The sequence below is a fragment of the Bubalus bubalis genome, chromosome 11, assembly GCF_019923935.1.
Source record: "Bubalus bubalis isolate 160015118507 breed Murrah chromosome 11, NDDB_SH_1, whole genome shotgun sequence".
NCBI lineage: Eukaryota > Metazoa > Chordata > Mammalia > Artiodactyla > Bovidae > Bubalus > Bubalus bubalis.
The window spans coordinates 31,473,163-31,486,586 of NC_059167.1; the positions used below are offsets into that span (position 1 = coordinate 31,473,163).

General features: G+C 40.8%; 1 protein-coding gene across 2 annotated transcripts in view; it reads left to right on the forward strand.

Annotated features, from left to right (window-relative positions):
* Window positions 1–13,424, forward strand: part of RTN1 (reticulon 1) — a 241,266-nt gene that overhangs the window by 215,295 nt on the left and 12,547 nt on the right. For both annotated transcript variants that reach the window (XM_006069649.4, XM_044924905.1), the window contains one exon: window positions 11,374–11,581. In XM_006069649.4, coding sequence (XP_006069711.4) covers window positions 11,374–11,581 — 208 coding nt within the window. The remainder of the gene's footprint in view (window positions 1–11,373; window positions 11,582–13,424) is intronic.

The following is a 13,424-nucleotide window of genomic DNA, read 5'->3' on the forward strand; positions in this document are numbered from 1 at the left end:
GATAAGCATCAATGGGGTAGACTCATTTTTTAATTACATGTTTTGGCTTTAGACTGTATAGATGGACTCTCTGCAGTGTGTTTTTTTTTTTTTTTAAAGGAAGATCCAAAAAAATAAAAAAATAAAAGGAAGATCCACCATGGGTAAGAAAGGTTGACAAAAATTCCAGTCTAAATCTACATCTTCAAATCTATGGGTTTTCTCATATTTCCATGAATTAATATTTCTTTCATTAAAAAATAATAATTTCCCTGATACTTCATCACCAACACATTATGATTAGTATATATTAGTAGGGGTTGTGGATGAAGTCTTCTGTCATAATCAGCAGGCCCTTCCTTCATTTTTTAAAAATTTCTCTCCTTGCCTCCTTCCCTCCCACTTTTTTCTTATAGTATTTGAAATGATGTTCTTTACTCAGTTCTTTTTCATCTTTAGGAAAATTAATATATTCAGGAACAGAAATCTGTGAAGTAATTGACCTATTTTTAAGTTCACTTAAAATAGAATTCTAAAATCCACAGAAAGCTAATTAAATTTGCATCACCACTAAATTTCCCATCCTTCTCAACCTGTTCCCTAAGTTGTGTGCATACTTGACCATGTGTTAATATTTACATTTGTCTCTTTTCCAGTTCCATGACTACCTTATAATTAAGCTCACAATTTGAAAACTAAGAACTTGACATTAACAATTTTTTAAAAACCATCTTCTGCCTATATTATGGATAATAATAACTATATTAAAACATGAAATTATAATTGTATTCTAACTTCGTATATTTCAAATAAAATAAGATTGTTAGGAGTTTTAGAACATAGAAGTATAGAGTTCTATTTCCCCCAAATGTTTGAGCTATGAAGTTAAATCTGAGCAATTATTGTATTGTTTCACAAGAGGAAATCCTTTTCTTATGTTGACAAAGGCAGAAAATAATTCAAGCCTTACTTACAGGTTCTTTGACCAAACTGGTGTTTAATGTTTAGAATTTATTATACGCATGTTTAGTTGCTCAGTCGTATCCACCTCTGCTTCCCTGTGGACTGTAGGCTGCTAGGGTGCTCTGCCCATGGGATTTCCAGGCGAGAACACTGGAATGAGTTACCATTTCCCCCCTCCAGGAGATCTTCCCAACCCAGGGACTGAACCCAGGTCTCCTGCGTGTCCTACGTTGGCAGGTGGATTCTTTACCACTGAGCCACCTGGGAAGCCCCAGAATTTATTACAGTTAGACCCATTTCACAGTGGGCATAGTTCAAATGTAGTCATATCTTAAGTTCGGCCTTCAGAATCATTTCACCAAACTGCAGACCAAATCTAGTGGTAATGGAGGTCAGGAACGCATAATGTTTTATTGAATTGAACAAAAGTACAGTGAGAGATTATTCCTTTCCCTTGTCATATCTTTTCAGTTCAAGAAATATTTTAGCCATTATAGTTTTTGTCAAGTTTTTAAAATATATTGTTTAAAAAAAAAAGAACCAACAGCAGTCTTCCTCCATGGTTCTCTTCTATTCCAATACAATGATGGATTTTAATAAAGGTATGGCTCAGACTAAAGATTTTGTGACTAATTATGACTGATGACAAACCAACCAATGAACCGTTTTGTATTTTGATCAAGTCAGAAGGCTTATTAAAGAAAGAGAAAGCACACAAAGACATTCATTATTCAATCTCCTGAAAATTTTTCTGTGTGCTTCCCTCAACTACCATGTCCCCAAGGCCTATCGTTCTCTCCACGTGACCATATCTCTTCCTTTAATCCCAAATGAGCCCATTTGCTGGAGGTTTAGCAGGAGGAGCTGACCACCTCATCTTAAATACTGGGCCCTTCTGTTTCATTTCCTGGCCAGGCCTACTCTACCCAGGTGACAATGGCCTAAGCAGCATTGTGTTAACTTTACAGCATGGAATGTGACCCTTTAGAAGCTTTAGGGCTTCCCTGGTGGCTCAAATGGTAAAGAACTCACCTGCAACATGGAAGACCTGGGTTCAATCCCTGGGCTGGGAAGACTCTGGAGGAGGGCATGGCAACCCATTCCAGTATTCCTGCCTGGAGAATCCCCATGGACAGAGGAACCTGGTGGGCTGCAGTCCATGGGGTCACAAAGAATCAGACATGACTGAGCAATGAAGTACAGCACAGCAACTGGTTCATTTCCTGGCCAGGCTTATTCTACCAAGATGACAATGGCCAAAGCATCACTGTGTTAACTTTATAGCATGGAATGTGACCCTAGTAGTTAGGAATCACATTCAGCTGCTAAGTCCAGGAAAATGATAAATCTTACATGAACATAAAAGTAGTTTACATTACCAATCTAATCTGAAGGGTAGTCGTTAGAAGAATGTTTGCTTTTGTGTCCCATGGAAGAAAAGTCCCAGAGATTGTCGCTAGCTGTGGCTTTGGTGGTAAAATCCTTCACTTCCCATTGTTCTGCCAAAGCTGATTAGAGTAGGTCACATCTGTGTGGGTTAAATGCTGTGCTCTTTTACTGTCTATATGGAGCACCAGGCTTAATGTATCTTTCCTTTCAAAACATCCACTGAATTACTTAACTGTCTACAAATAATGTTGGCATTTTTCTCTTGACAGTCATTTTGACTGCATTTAAAAGATGTGAAGGAAGGACCTAGAAAATGAAATCACTGCAGGAATCTTATCTGCAAAAATCTTTTAGCAATTTCCCCTCTGAATTCAGGGCTCCTGCATTACCTTTTTAAATTTTACTTTATGTAGAAGACTGTTTCATGGCAAATGAAACTCATGGATTAGTTTACCAGACAGTGTCATCTTTGAGGGTCTCTATGTATGTTTAAAGTATTTTCTTACATCTATTTCCATTATGTTTCTCTAGTTTAATGGCAAAATGAGGGAATAAAGTAGGAAAAGTTACTACTGTTTCTTCTTGTTAACTTTTTGTGGTGATATTTTGTTTACCTAACAAAAATCAGAGTAATGGGCTTTTTAAAAGATATTTTTATTATAATCATTAGGTTTTTCTTGGTCACTCCATATGGCCTTCAGGATCTTAGTTCCCCAACAAAGGTTCAAACATCATGCCCACTGCAGTGGATGTGTGGAGTCCCAACCACTGGCCACCAAGGAAGTCCCATAATCACGGCTTTAGACACTGAGTTATAAAGAACTGAGGTTTTTTAGCCTTGTAATCCTTTCCACAAGGTAGTCAATTATTGGAAGCTTGCTAAAAAGTAAATATAAAAGTCAGGTGAAAGTGAAAGTTAGTCGCATAGTCGTATCCAACTCTGCAATCCAGTAGACTGTAGCCTGCCCAGCTCCTCTGTCAGTGGGATTCTCCAGGCAAGAGTACTGGAGTGGGTTGCCACTTCCTTCTTGAGGGGATCTTCCTGACCCAGGGATCGAACCTGGGTCTCCTGCGTTGCAGGCAGATTCTTTAGCAACTGAGCCACTATATCGTTTTTCAACAGTTCTTTTGTTGAAATGCTGATGTCATTTGTGAACAGGAATCTCACACATTTTATGATCTTGCCTTTTAAAAAGTAGCACTAACTTGTCACATAGCAAGTGGTGCAGTGCTACGTGAAATCTTTTCTAGACCAAGATGAAATATAAATAAACACATTTAAGAATATGGTGCAATAATGCAGATAATTGTGCACAATTTATTGCTATTTATATTATCTACATTTTGCCTTATAAATAGAATATGAATAGCTGCACCACTGCCTTTTCAGTTCATACATTTTTAATATACTTTGAATACTGGCATTACTATTAGATCATTTAATTTTACATTTAAATGTTTTGCACTTAAATATTTTACATTTAAAATAAGGTGCCAATCCAAAAAACTTAGGACTGCTGCAAAAAGGTTTTCTCCCTAGAAATTTGACATTGAATTTTATTTCCATTTAGCTATTAATTCAAACCTTGGATCACTTCTGTTTTATTGTTCTTTTCTTGCCCAGATTATGGAAATGAGGGTAGCACTGATTTCAGCCTTTGAGATTAGGATTCTTCAAATCCTCCAGTCCACCCCTGACTGAATTAGTTCTAAGTCAGCTTCAGGAAGGCTGCAGTGTGAGCTCCCGCCTGTGGTTTGGGGACCAAGATGAATTCACTAAGCCCTGTCTGTTTATTAGATTGATAGAAGTCACTGATCTCCCATTTCGTTTCATTGCTCCTTGATATTTAGCAAAGTGATTTTTATAATTGGCAAAGCAATACAATAATTTACCTGTCTTAGTGAATGTGCACTTAGCTGTTTAAACTCTCACCTAGCCTTCCTGTATTAGGAGGATATTGAAGGAAGAGACAAGCTATTTATTACTGTATCCAAAGGCTACGTGTGATCATTTGCTGCAATTACAGAGATGCTTATTTCTTTTCTTACTTGGACTCTAAGGAAACTTTATTCAAATATGGATTTTTCTGGACCAGGTACTATAAAGCTTCCTACACAAGTTTACATAACTCTAAGCAAAATTAAAATGTGAAAAATTGGCATTTATACAGCAACTGTGGAACACAGAGATTCTCTTCTGTGATCACACTTTTTCACTTCCTACCCTTCCCACTGAATCCTCAGAACTTCAGGCTGTTTGCTGGCTTTCCTGATACACACAGCCCTTGCTACTCTCCCACCACATAAGTTCCCAAAGATCTTCACTGCTCGTCATTCCCAGCCTGAGCCCAAGGTGGTTCATTTCACTTCTGTCCTCTTGGATCTTTGACTCCTCTAACCATGCCCCTGTGCCAGCTCACAAATCTGGTCCAGCCCGATCATCCACAGATCACAGTGCTCAACCTCTAACCCTGTTGACTGGATGCATAGAGATCCTTGACTCTAACCAAACCCTCGTACTTCCTGGAAGTTCTTTATTAATTTGTTTTTGAGTCCTTACTGTATTTTTCTAGATCAGTTCTGTCCAACAGAAATATAATGTGAGCCACACATGTCATTAAAAATTTTCTAGTAGTCACATTAAAAAGCAAAAAGTAACAGGAAAAATCAATTTTGATAATATACTATATTTAATCCAGCATACCTAGAGTATAAACTTTTCAACAACAAAAGATCACTATAAAAATGATTAATGAGATATTTTTATGTCTTTTTTATACTGTCTGAAATCTGACATGTACTTTACACTTGCAATGTATTTTAATTGAGACTAGCCACATTTCAAGTATTCAGTAACTACTATGGCTTATCACTGCTGTATTGAACAATGCAGGTCTGGACCTCTCCCAATCTCTTTAAGCCCTGCTTCTATCCTCCTCAGTCTCAAGAGGACCTCAGGACTCATTTCCCAAAGAGTAAATCCACCTTGAGCCACTTGATGATGTTCTCTTTCCTCCTCAGTATATATGTAGCCACGCCCATCCTTTAACAAAATGTTCCTCCATCTTCATCCAGCCTTTCCTGCTTCTTCCTTCTTTGAGAAGAAAATGCTGTGACAGAGCCCATCCTTTCCCTGCTTTTCTTTCACTTTGCTCAAACAAATATCTCCTCGTTCCAGGATCTCATCTCTCCCCTTTCCACTAACATTCCCAAGTTTACTTAACCTTGAAATTTGCTTATTGCTGCTCCCTGAACTACCATTCTCTTTACCATCTTCTTTACTACTTTGAACTTCCCTCCACTTACTCAACCCTTTGTGATAGAGCTTCCATCCTCACTCTGTGCCAGTTATGGGTGACTGCCAAGTCTCCAAAACCAGGGGTCCTTTCTCATTTCCTTCATTGCATCTGTAACATCCCACACTGTAGCCTACCCCTTTCTTCTGGAAGTTTCCTTCTTCTTGACTGCCATAACCAACACTCTTGAGGGACCCTTTCTAATACCTAGACAGGACTTCTTTTTTTTTTTTTTTTTAATTTATTTTAAGTGGAGGCTAATTACTTTACAATATTGTAGTGGTTCTTGCCATACATGACATGAATCAGCCATGGGTGCACATGTGTCCCCAATCCCGAACCCCCCTCCCACCTCCCTCCCCATCCCATCCCTCAAGGTCGTCCCAGTGCACTGGCCCTGAGCACCCTAGACAGGACTTCTTTTACAGCTTTATTCAATCCTTTGAGTAAAGAATGAATTATAGGTCATCCTCTATTATACCCCTTAGTCTCTCCTCTCTTGGAGGTTTCCTGTAGTCTCATGGCTTGAATCATCATTTCCACTCAGAATACATCCAAATGTAAATATTCAGCCTTCTTATCTAAGAGGGACTTCCCTGGTGGCTCAGACGGCAAAGCATCTGCCTACAACGCAGGAGAACTGGGTTCGAGCCCTGGGTCAGGGAGATCCCCTGGAGAAGAAAATGGCAACCCATTCCAGTACTCTTGCCTGGAAAATCCCATGGATGGAGGAGCCTGGCAGACTACAGTCCATGGAGTCACAAAGAGTCGGACACGACTGAGCAACTTCACTTTCTTTCTTCTTTCTTATCTAAATGTCAGCCCAGCACTTCCACTTGTCTGCTCTGTATAACCATCGGAATATCACATGGATATTAATGTCCATTTTAGCTCAGGGCTACTGTGACAAACCTATGAAAAGAAATCATTTTATTTCCAAGCCTCTAAAAAATTACTGTGTTGTGTGTAGTTGCCAGTGTCATTTCATCTGTGATCCCTGTCCCATCTCTGCCCCAGGCTGTGTCACAATGCCCTGCCTGATGTCATCACAGCGGAACCTGGAGATATAAAAACAAGTGTCAGCTTTTTGCCAAACCAGTTTCCCCTAAGATTTCCTATTTTTGTCACTAATCATTCTATCACCCAGCTTTGAAATATTGCTTTCCCCCTTAATTAGTTCTTCCTCCTTTCTCCCACAGCTAATTAGTCACCATTCTTGTCAACTAATCCTTCATAATATTTCCCTTTATTCACCCGTCTCCTTAACAAACTGTTCACTACATCCCCAAACCATCCCCCATCCCCTTTCATCAGTCCCAGTACTGTCCCTTTCTTGAACTCGGCTTTTGCCACTGCTGACTACACAGGATATATTGGCACTGATGCAGCATTTTTAAAAAATGAATGTTCAGTCTTCCCAGCTAGGTCTTAAGTCCCTTAAAAGCAGGAACAGAATGTTATGATCTCTTCATGCCTGTGCTTACTAAATAACAGATGACCAGTAACTATGTGCTGTTGATAATGATTTTATTTCCCTTAAAGAGAAAAATCACCTTAAATATCTAGTTCTGGAAGCAGATTTAAATGTAATCAAGTGGTCCCAAATTAATTTAGCATACTTTGGGGAACAGTTAACTTCCAACCACGTAACAGAACAGAAGCAACTGTTCTGAAAAACACATCGAACTTAGCGTTTGATCTTGCTTCTCCTGTTAACTAGTTAGTATGTTGTTGTTGTTGTTTAGTTACTAAGTCGTGTCCTATTCTTTGTGACTCAGTGGACTGTAATCTGCCGGGTCCCTCAATCCATGGGATTTCCCAGGTAAGAATACTGGATTGCGTTGCTATTTCCTTCTCCAGGGGATCTTCCCCACCCAGGGATCGAACCTGAGTCTCCTGTATCAGCAGGCAGACTCTACTACTGAGACACCAGGGAAGCCCCAGCTAGTCAGTATATGAGCTTCTTCAGTTCCCTCACCTATTATATGCCTGTATAATGAAGTTTATCGTGAGGTTTAAATGAAGTAATGTGTGAAAGGGCTTTGACTATTTCAGAATTTGTGTAAATAGAGACTCATGTCACAAAATACCCAGAATCAACCTCTCCTTGATGTTTTAAGATAAACTTTTGTTAACCTCCCAGTTAGAAACCTCCAGCAATTTTAAAAGTTGGTTGAAGGACCTGTTGTGTAATTACCCTACACCAAACTAATGTTACTTCATGCTAAGTCACTTCAGTAGTGTACGACTCTGCGGCCCTATGGACTGTAGCCTGCTGGGCTCCTCTGTCCATGGGATTCTCCAAGCAAGAAAACTGAAATGGGTTGCCATTTATTCCTCCAGGGGATCTTCCCCACTCAGGGATCGAACTGGGTCTCTTATGTCTCCTGCACTGGCCCGCAGATTCTTTATCCATAGCACCACCTGGGAAGCCCAGTTACTTAGTTAACAGTTAGTGTTCTCTGCCATGCTGCTTCTAGTAGGTCCCTTCCTGGTGCCTGCCATTCTCAGGCTGTTTGAACAGGGGTCCAGAGAGTCAGAAGGCTTTTCTAGAGGCCACCATCATTTTTAACAGGTGTTATGCAATTCATTAAGTGGAAATTCACTTGAAAAAGCAAATTCTATCTCCTCTTTGCCCGAAAACTACCTGCAGGGTCCCCAGTGCCCCTTTACATCATCTCAGGGGTGGGTGAGCCTACCATCCCTAGCACTGTGTGCTCCCATAGCACAGATCATGCTGTCTTACAATGTGTTTGCCTCTAAATCTGTCTGTCATGGAAATCGGTGGGCATCGTAAAACAGAAGATTACAATTTATTTATTTACATGTAAGTTTTCTTTTTTAAAACAGTTTATTTATTTCGATACCCCTGCACCTAGCACAAAGCATGGCACTTGGTTCTTGCTCAATAAATACTGAATAAATGAACAAACGTGGAAGCGGTAACACTGCTGGTAATGCTGATCTTTTAGTCTCCTTTTTGGTCTCCTTCCCCTTTCCTGAACTTAGCATGTAAACAATAGGAGGCTCCTAGCTCCCTGGGGGCTAGACTTAGACTCCTAGGCTTATCTCAGTTTGTTGTCTCCCCAGCCACTCAAACAGGGGGAGCTGGGCTTCTTTGGAGATTTCCTTCTTCTCCCATTTTTGTGATCTACCCTCAGGGGCGCAGGAGTTTCTTGTGTCATATCTTAAAAAGATCCTTCTTCTCTGCCCAAAAAGGATTATTATTTCGGTGCTCTGTTCTCAACAGCTGTTCTGAAATGAAAATCATTTAGTGAACTCATTCAAATTTTTTGTTAATGACATATCCCCTTCTAGGTCTTTGCATTAAAAAAAAAAAAAAAAGACACCAAATGCTTTGACGATTAAAAGGATTACTCCAAATAAATGAATTTCTAATAGTGAAATGTCAATGTGACTGGGGCTGGGGATTGGGGCTGGGGAAAGAGAGAGACTTTGGAGCAGCAATGCCTTCACTTTGTCCAAGAAACTCCTGTGTAGAACTGGCACCATTCAAAATAGACGGGGAGGGGTGGGGGCTGGGGGCGGATCTTTGTTTCACCCCAAAACATGCGTGTGATCTCTCCTTCCTACACTGCAGAAGTGTTCTAGGAGGAAGGGAACATATTTTTTCCCTAACAAAATGGCTGACTATTGTAATCTTTGTGAGTTAATGTCATTGGTAGACCAAGCAGTGGTGAATGGGGAATAGATAGAGGTGAGTGACAGATCAGTTCAGAAGTAAATTCTCTCTCCAGCTTCAGACTACTGGAGTGTCCTCAGCCTGTTATAAAAGATCCCCCCTCCCACTTTAAGCCCTTGATCTGATGTACTCTCCACCAGCCTGAGTTAGTCTGGTTCAAGAGTTGATACTTTGCAACATTCCTCGTATCCTCTCCACAGCCTGGGGTTGTCACTAGGCTGTGTGACCTTTCCAGTACTGTCTCTCAGCTAGTCATGTACCAGAGTATGATGGGAGCAGTTCCCTGCTTTCTTCAATCTAGTCACCTTTGTTTTCCGTTGAGCTGATGACTGGTGCCTTAAACCGGGTGCCCCCACTTACGCTGCACGTGAAGCTGGTAGTGTAAGCAACGGGCGCTTTCATTTGGTTGTAAGATGGGAATTTCATGTCTTATTTTCTTTTTCTGAGAATTTGTGTAATATTCTATACAAGCCATTTTTTGTGACAACATAGATAGACCTTGAGGGCCTTCTGCTAAAAGAGTTAAGTCACACGAAGACAGACAAACACTGTAGGATCCCACTTACGTGTGGAATCTGAAGAAGCTGAATTCATAGAAGCAGAATAGAAGGCTGGTTACTGGAGTTAGGGGGAAGGGGCATTAGGGAGATGTTGATCAAAGGGTATAAACCTGCAACTAGCAGATAAAGAAGTCTGATGGATCTAACGCACAGCAAAGTAAACATAGTCAACAATACTGTATTACAGACTTCAAAGTTGCTGGATCTTACATGTTCTTAACAGAAAAAAAGAAATAACTTTGTGAGGTGACAGAGGTGTTAACTGGTGCTGTGTCGTTGTTGTTCAGTTGCTCAGGTGTGACTCTTTGCTACCCCGTGGACTGTGGCACACCAGGCTTCCCCATCCTTTACTATCTCTCAGAGTTTGCTCAAACTCATGTTCATTGAGTCAGTGATGCCCTCCAACCATCTCATCCTCTGTTGCCCCCTTCTCCTCCTGCCTTCAGTTGCTATACTGCAATATATAAATATATCCAGTCAGCATGTTGTACACCTTAAACTCACACAATGTTATGTCAATTGTATCTCCCAAAAAAAAGAAACCGTATGTTACTTGCCTAATTGGAGAACAAATTTGCATACATTCTTGAGTAAGTCTTCTATACTTTTTTCATAATCTAGTGACTGAAATATTCAAAATATTTCCATTTTGTGTCATATTTGAAGCACCATGGCTTTATTCTTTTGAAATAATTTTTTGTTTCTAAGTTGAAAGAGAGAAATAACTGAATGATAGGTACAATGTAGATTTTAAAATTTATATTCCAGGTTTTTAAGTCACAAGAATGTAAGCAAACAAATCATACGATACAAAACAGTTTAACCCAAATGTCAGCTCCAGGGATTCTTGAGATAGCTACTGACTACTAATGTTTGGTTTTACTCATTTTAGAGGTAGACCATATCTCTATTCAGAAGCCTTTGGCATTGCCTGGAGTCTCCCAGACCAGCTGACATGCTTCTGAGGCTCCACTTCTGCTTTCATTGTTAGTGCCCCTTCATGCTGAGTCACGACAGTCATGACATGCGTATGACTGACGTGCTCATCTCCGGGCCACTATTGAGACATTGAGTTGTAAGCAGGGCATCAAGATGCATGCCATCAATGCCATCCAAAGGAAGAGAACAGGTACTTCAGAGCGCTCTGAATTTTTAGTCTTGTTTCAAAGGCATATAACTGATGCCCACAGTTGTAACCCACTGAGATTTGTCCATGGAGATATTGTCACTGGAGGTTCAACAGCCTTTTCTTATCTGTGAATTTCCCAATTGACCTCAGGGATGGAAAAGATGCTTCCAAAGCAAAACGGGAGGATGGGAAGCGCCCTAGGAGTAGTGCTGTGTGTGCTCACCTGTGTCTAGGAAGCCAAGAGCTGGGGAAAACCTGTAGCGGCCGTGGCTTTGTGGAGCGAGCCGCGGCAGCTCCCTGGAGGCCCTGCCCATGTTGAGTGCTCTGTGTGAATGTGCGTGTCTCCTCCCACAGCTATTGACCTGCTGTACTGGCGGGACATCAAGCAGACGGGGATAGTGTTTGGGAGCTTCCTGCTGCTGCTCTTCTCCCTGACGCAGTTCAGCGTTGTGAGCGTCGTGGCCTACCTGGCGCTCGCTGCGCTCTCAGCCACCATCAGTTTCCGCATCTACAAGTCTGTTTTACAAGCTGTGCAGAAAACCGACGAGGGTCACCCTTTCAAGTGAGTGCGCAACCCGACCAGCCCTTGCCCCACCTCTCACGTGGCTCTTTCCTCGGCCTCTGTTTCACTGCCTGTGCACTTTGGGTCCTGCTTCTTTTGACCTTTTAACAGGCCTCTTAGAGTCTCCTTTAACGCTGTCTTTTAATACCAAATATTTCTGTTAAATTTCTAAAGCAGACTCATCCCTAGTCTAATGCTTACTGCTTTATTGAGCCTTTAAAACTTTAATCACTTCTAATTAAATGTTAAATATTTATCTTTAATATACATTTCTATAATTTATATAATATAAATCCTTGTGGGCAAATTTATGAAATGTGAAAACATTTAATTTATATTTGATATTAACTTTGTATTTAATTACTTCTCATAGTAATCATAATTCATTTATATGCAAACAGCGTTTTATGATTTAAAGTGTTTCAACAATTATTCTCCCAACTCTGTGATGAAGGCAGAACATTATAATCCCTTTTCACAGATGCAAAAACAGAGGCTCTAAGAAGTAAAGTGACTTGCTCAAAGTAAATAGCACAGAGCCAGGACCAGGGTGTTTGGATTTTTATTTCTGTGCTCTTTTCAGAAGTTTAATGTCAAAGGGCCAAATTCTGTGGGATGTAAAGTTCATCCCTCAGAATCTGTATAGTATTATGTACTCACAATTGAATAGTATTATATACCCTCTTCTGTATTTTAATACAGGGGAAATCTGACTCGAATGAGCACTGAGGAGGAGGATTTCTTTAAGGCAGTATATTAAGAGGATATATGAAATGTGGCAGAGGGAGATAGCGCTGCCAGCTGCATGCTCCCCAACTCCACCCCAGTTTACTCCAGATTCTAGTTTGTAAGCCGTGGTGTTTTAGCACTGACCATCAGTCATACCATCACCTGCTGCAGGCCCTGCTGCAGGTGTCCTCACCTCCTATAACTGAGGGATATTTCTGCATCCTGGATGAGACCTATAGATACTGCTGCATAACGGCTTCTGAGCCAACCTCAGTGATTCCCTGGAGATGCCTCTGAATCCTCCCTGGTTCAGCCTCATCAGCCAGCTGAATCAAGGTCTCAGGGCACCAGGCTCTTAAAAGAAGGAAAAGATGCCAGGGCCTTGTCGACAAAAGGCAAAAAGCCGTGTTTCACACATCACTTCCTAGCCTCTGGTTCCTGCGCTCATTGTCAAACACAGTTACAGTCTAATCATCCTCTTGGGATGTATTTGGCCTTCTTCTAATGCAGAGTTAATGGGTCTTCTGGGCTATAACTTGGTTGCCTTCCCAAAGGTGGGAAGAAGTGGAGTGTCATCTTACCAGGGTGAATACTATACCTACTTCAGTGACCCTCGCCTGTGACCAGTATCCACACCTTTAGAGTCCTGTCCTGCTCCAGCCTCTATCCTTAGCCATACAAGAGAGGTTGGCTTCTCCCACGTTCTTGGATCCAGGACTGTCAAATTACACTGGGGATTTACCTCTCACTTGACTTATTTCTTCTGTAAATATCCAGTTGTAGGACCAAGAGTCAAACTGTAATTAGCTCAACTACTTTATCTTCCATTTGGATACACATTTAAAACCTAAACGTTCCTTTGGCATAATTGTTTCTATCAATAAAAGGAATGTCTAACTCAGGATACATTTTGAATCAAAACATATCAGCTAGACAAATCCGCTTTTCTGATTATTTTTCTAAAAAGCCCAACATAAAAATTCTCAATCCTCAGAGTTAGGTGAGCACTGTTAGAACTCTAGAACTAGACAACATGGCAGACAGAAGGAAGGAGAAAGAGATGATGGGTCTCGTTGGCGGCCAGGGGTGGGGGTGAGGGGCAGGGAGCACGGTG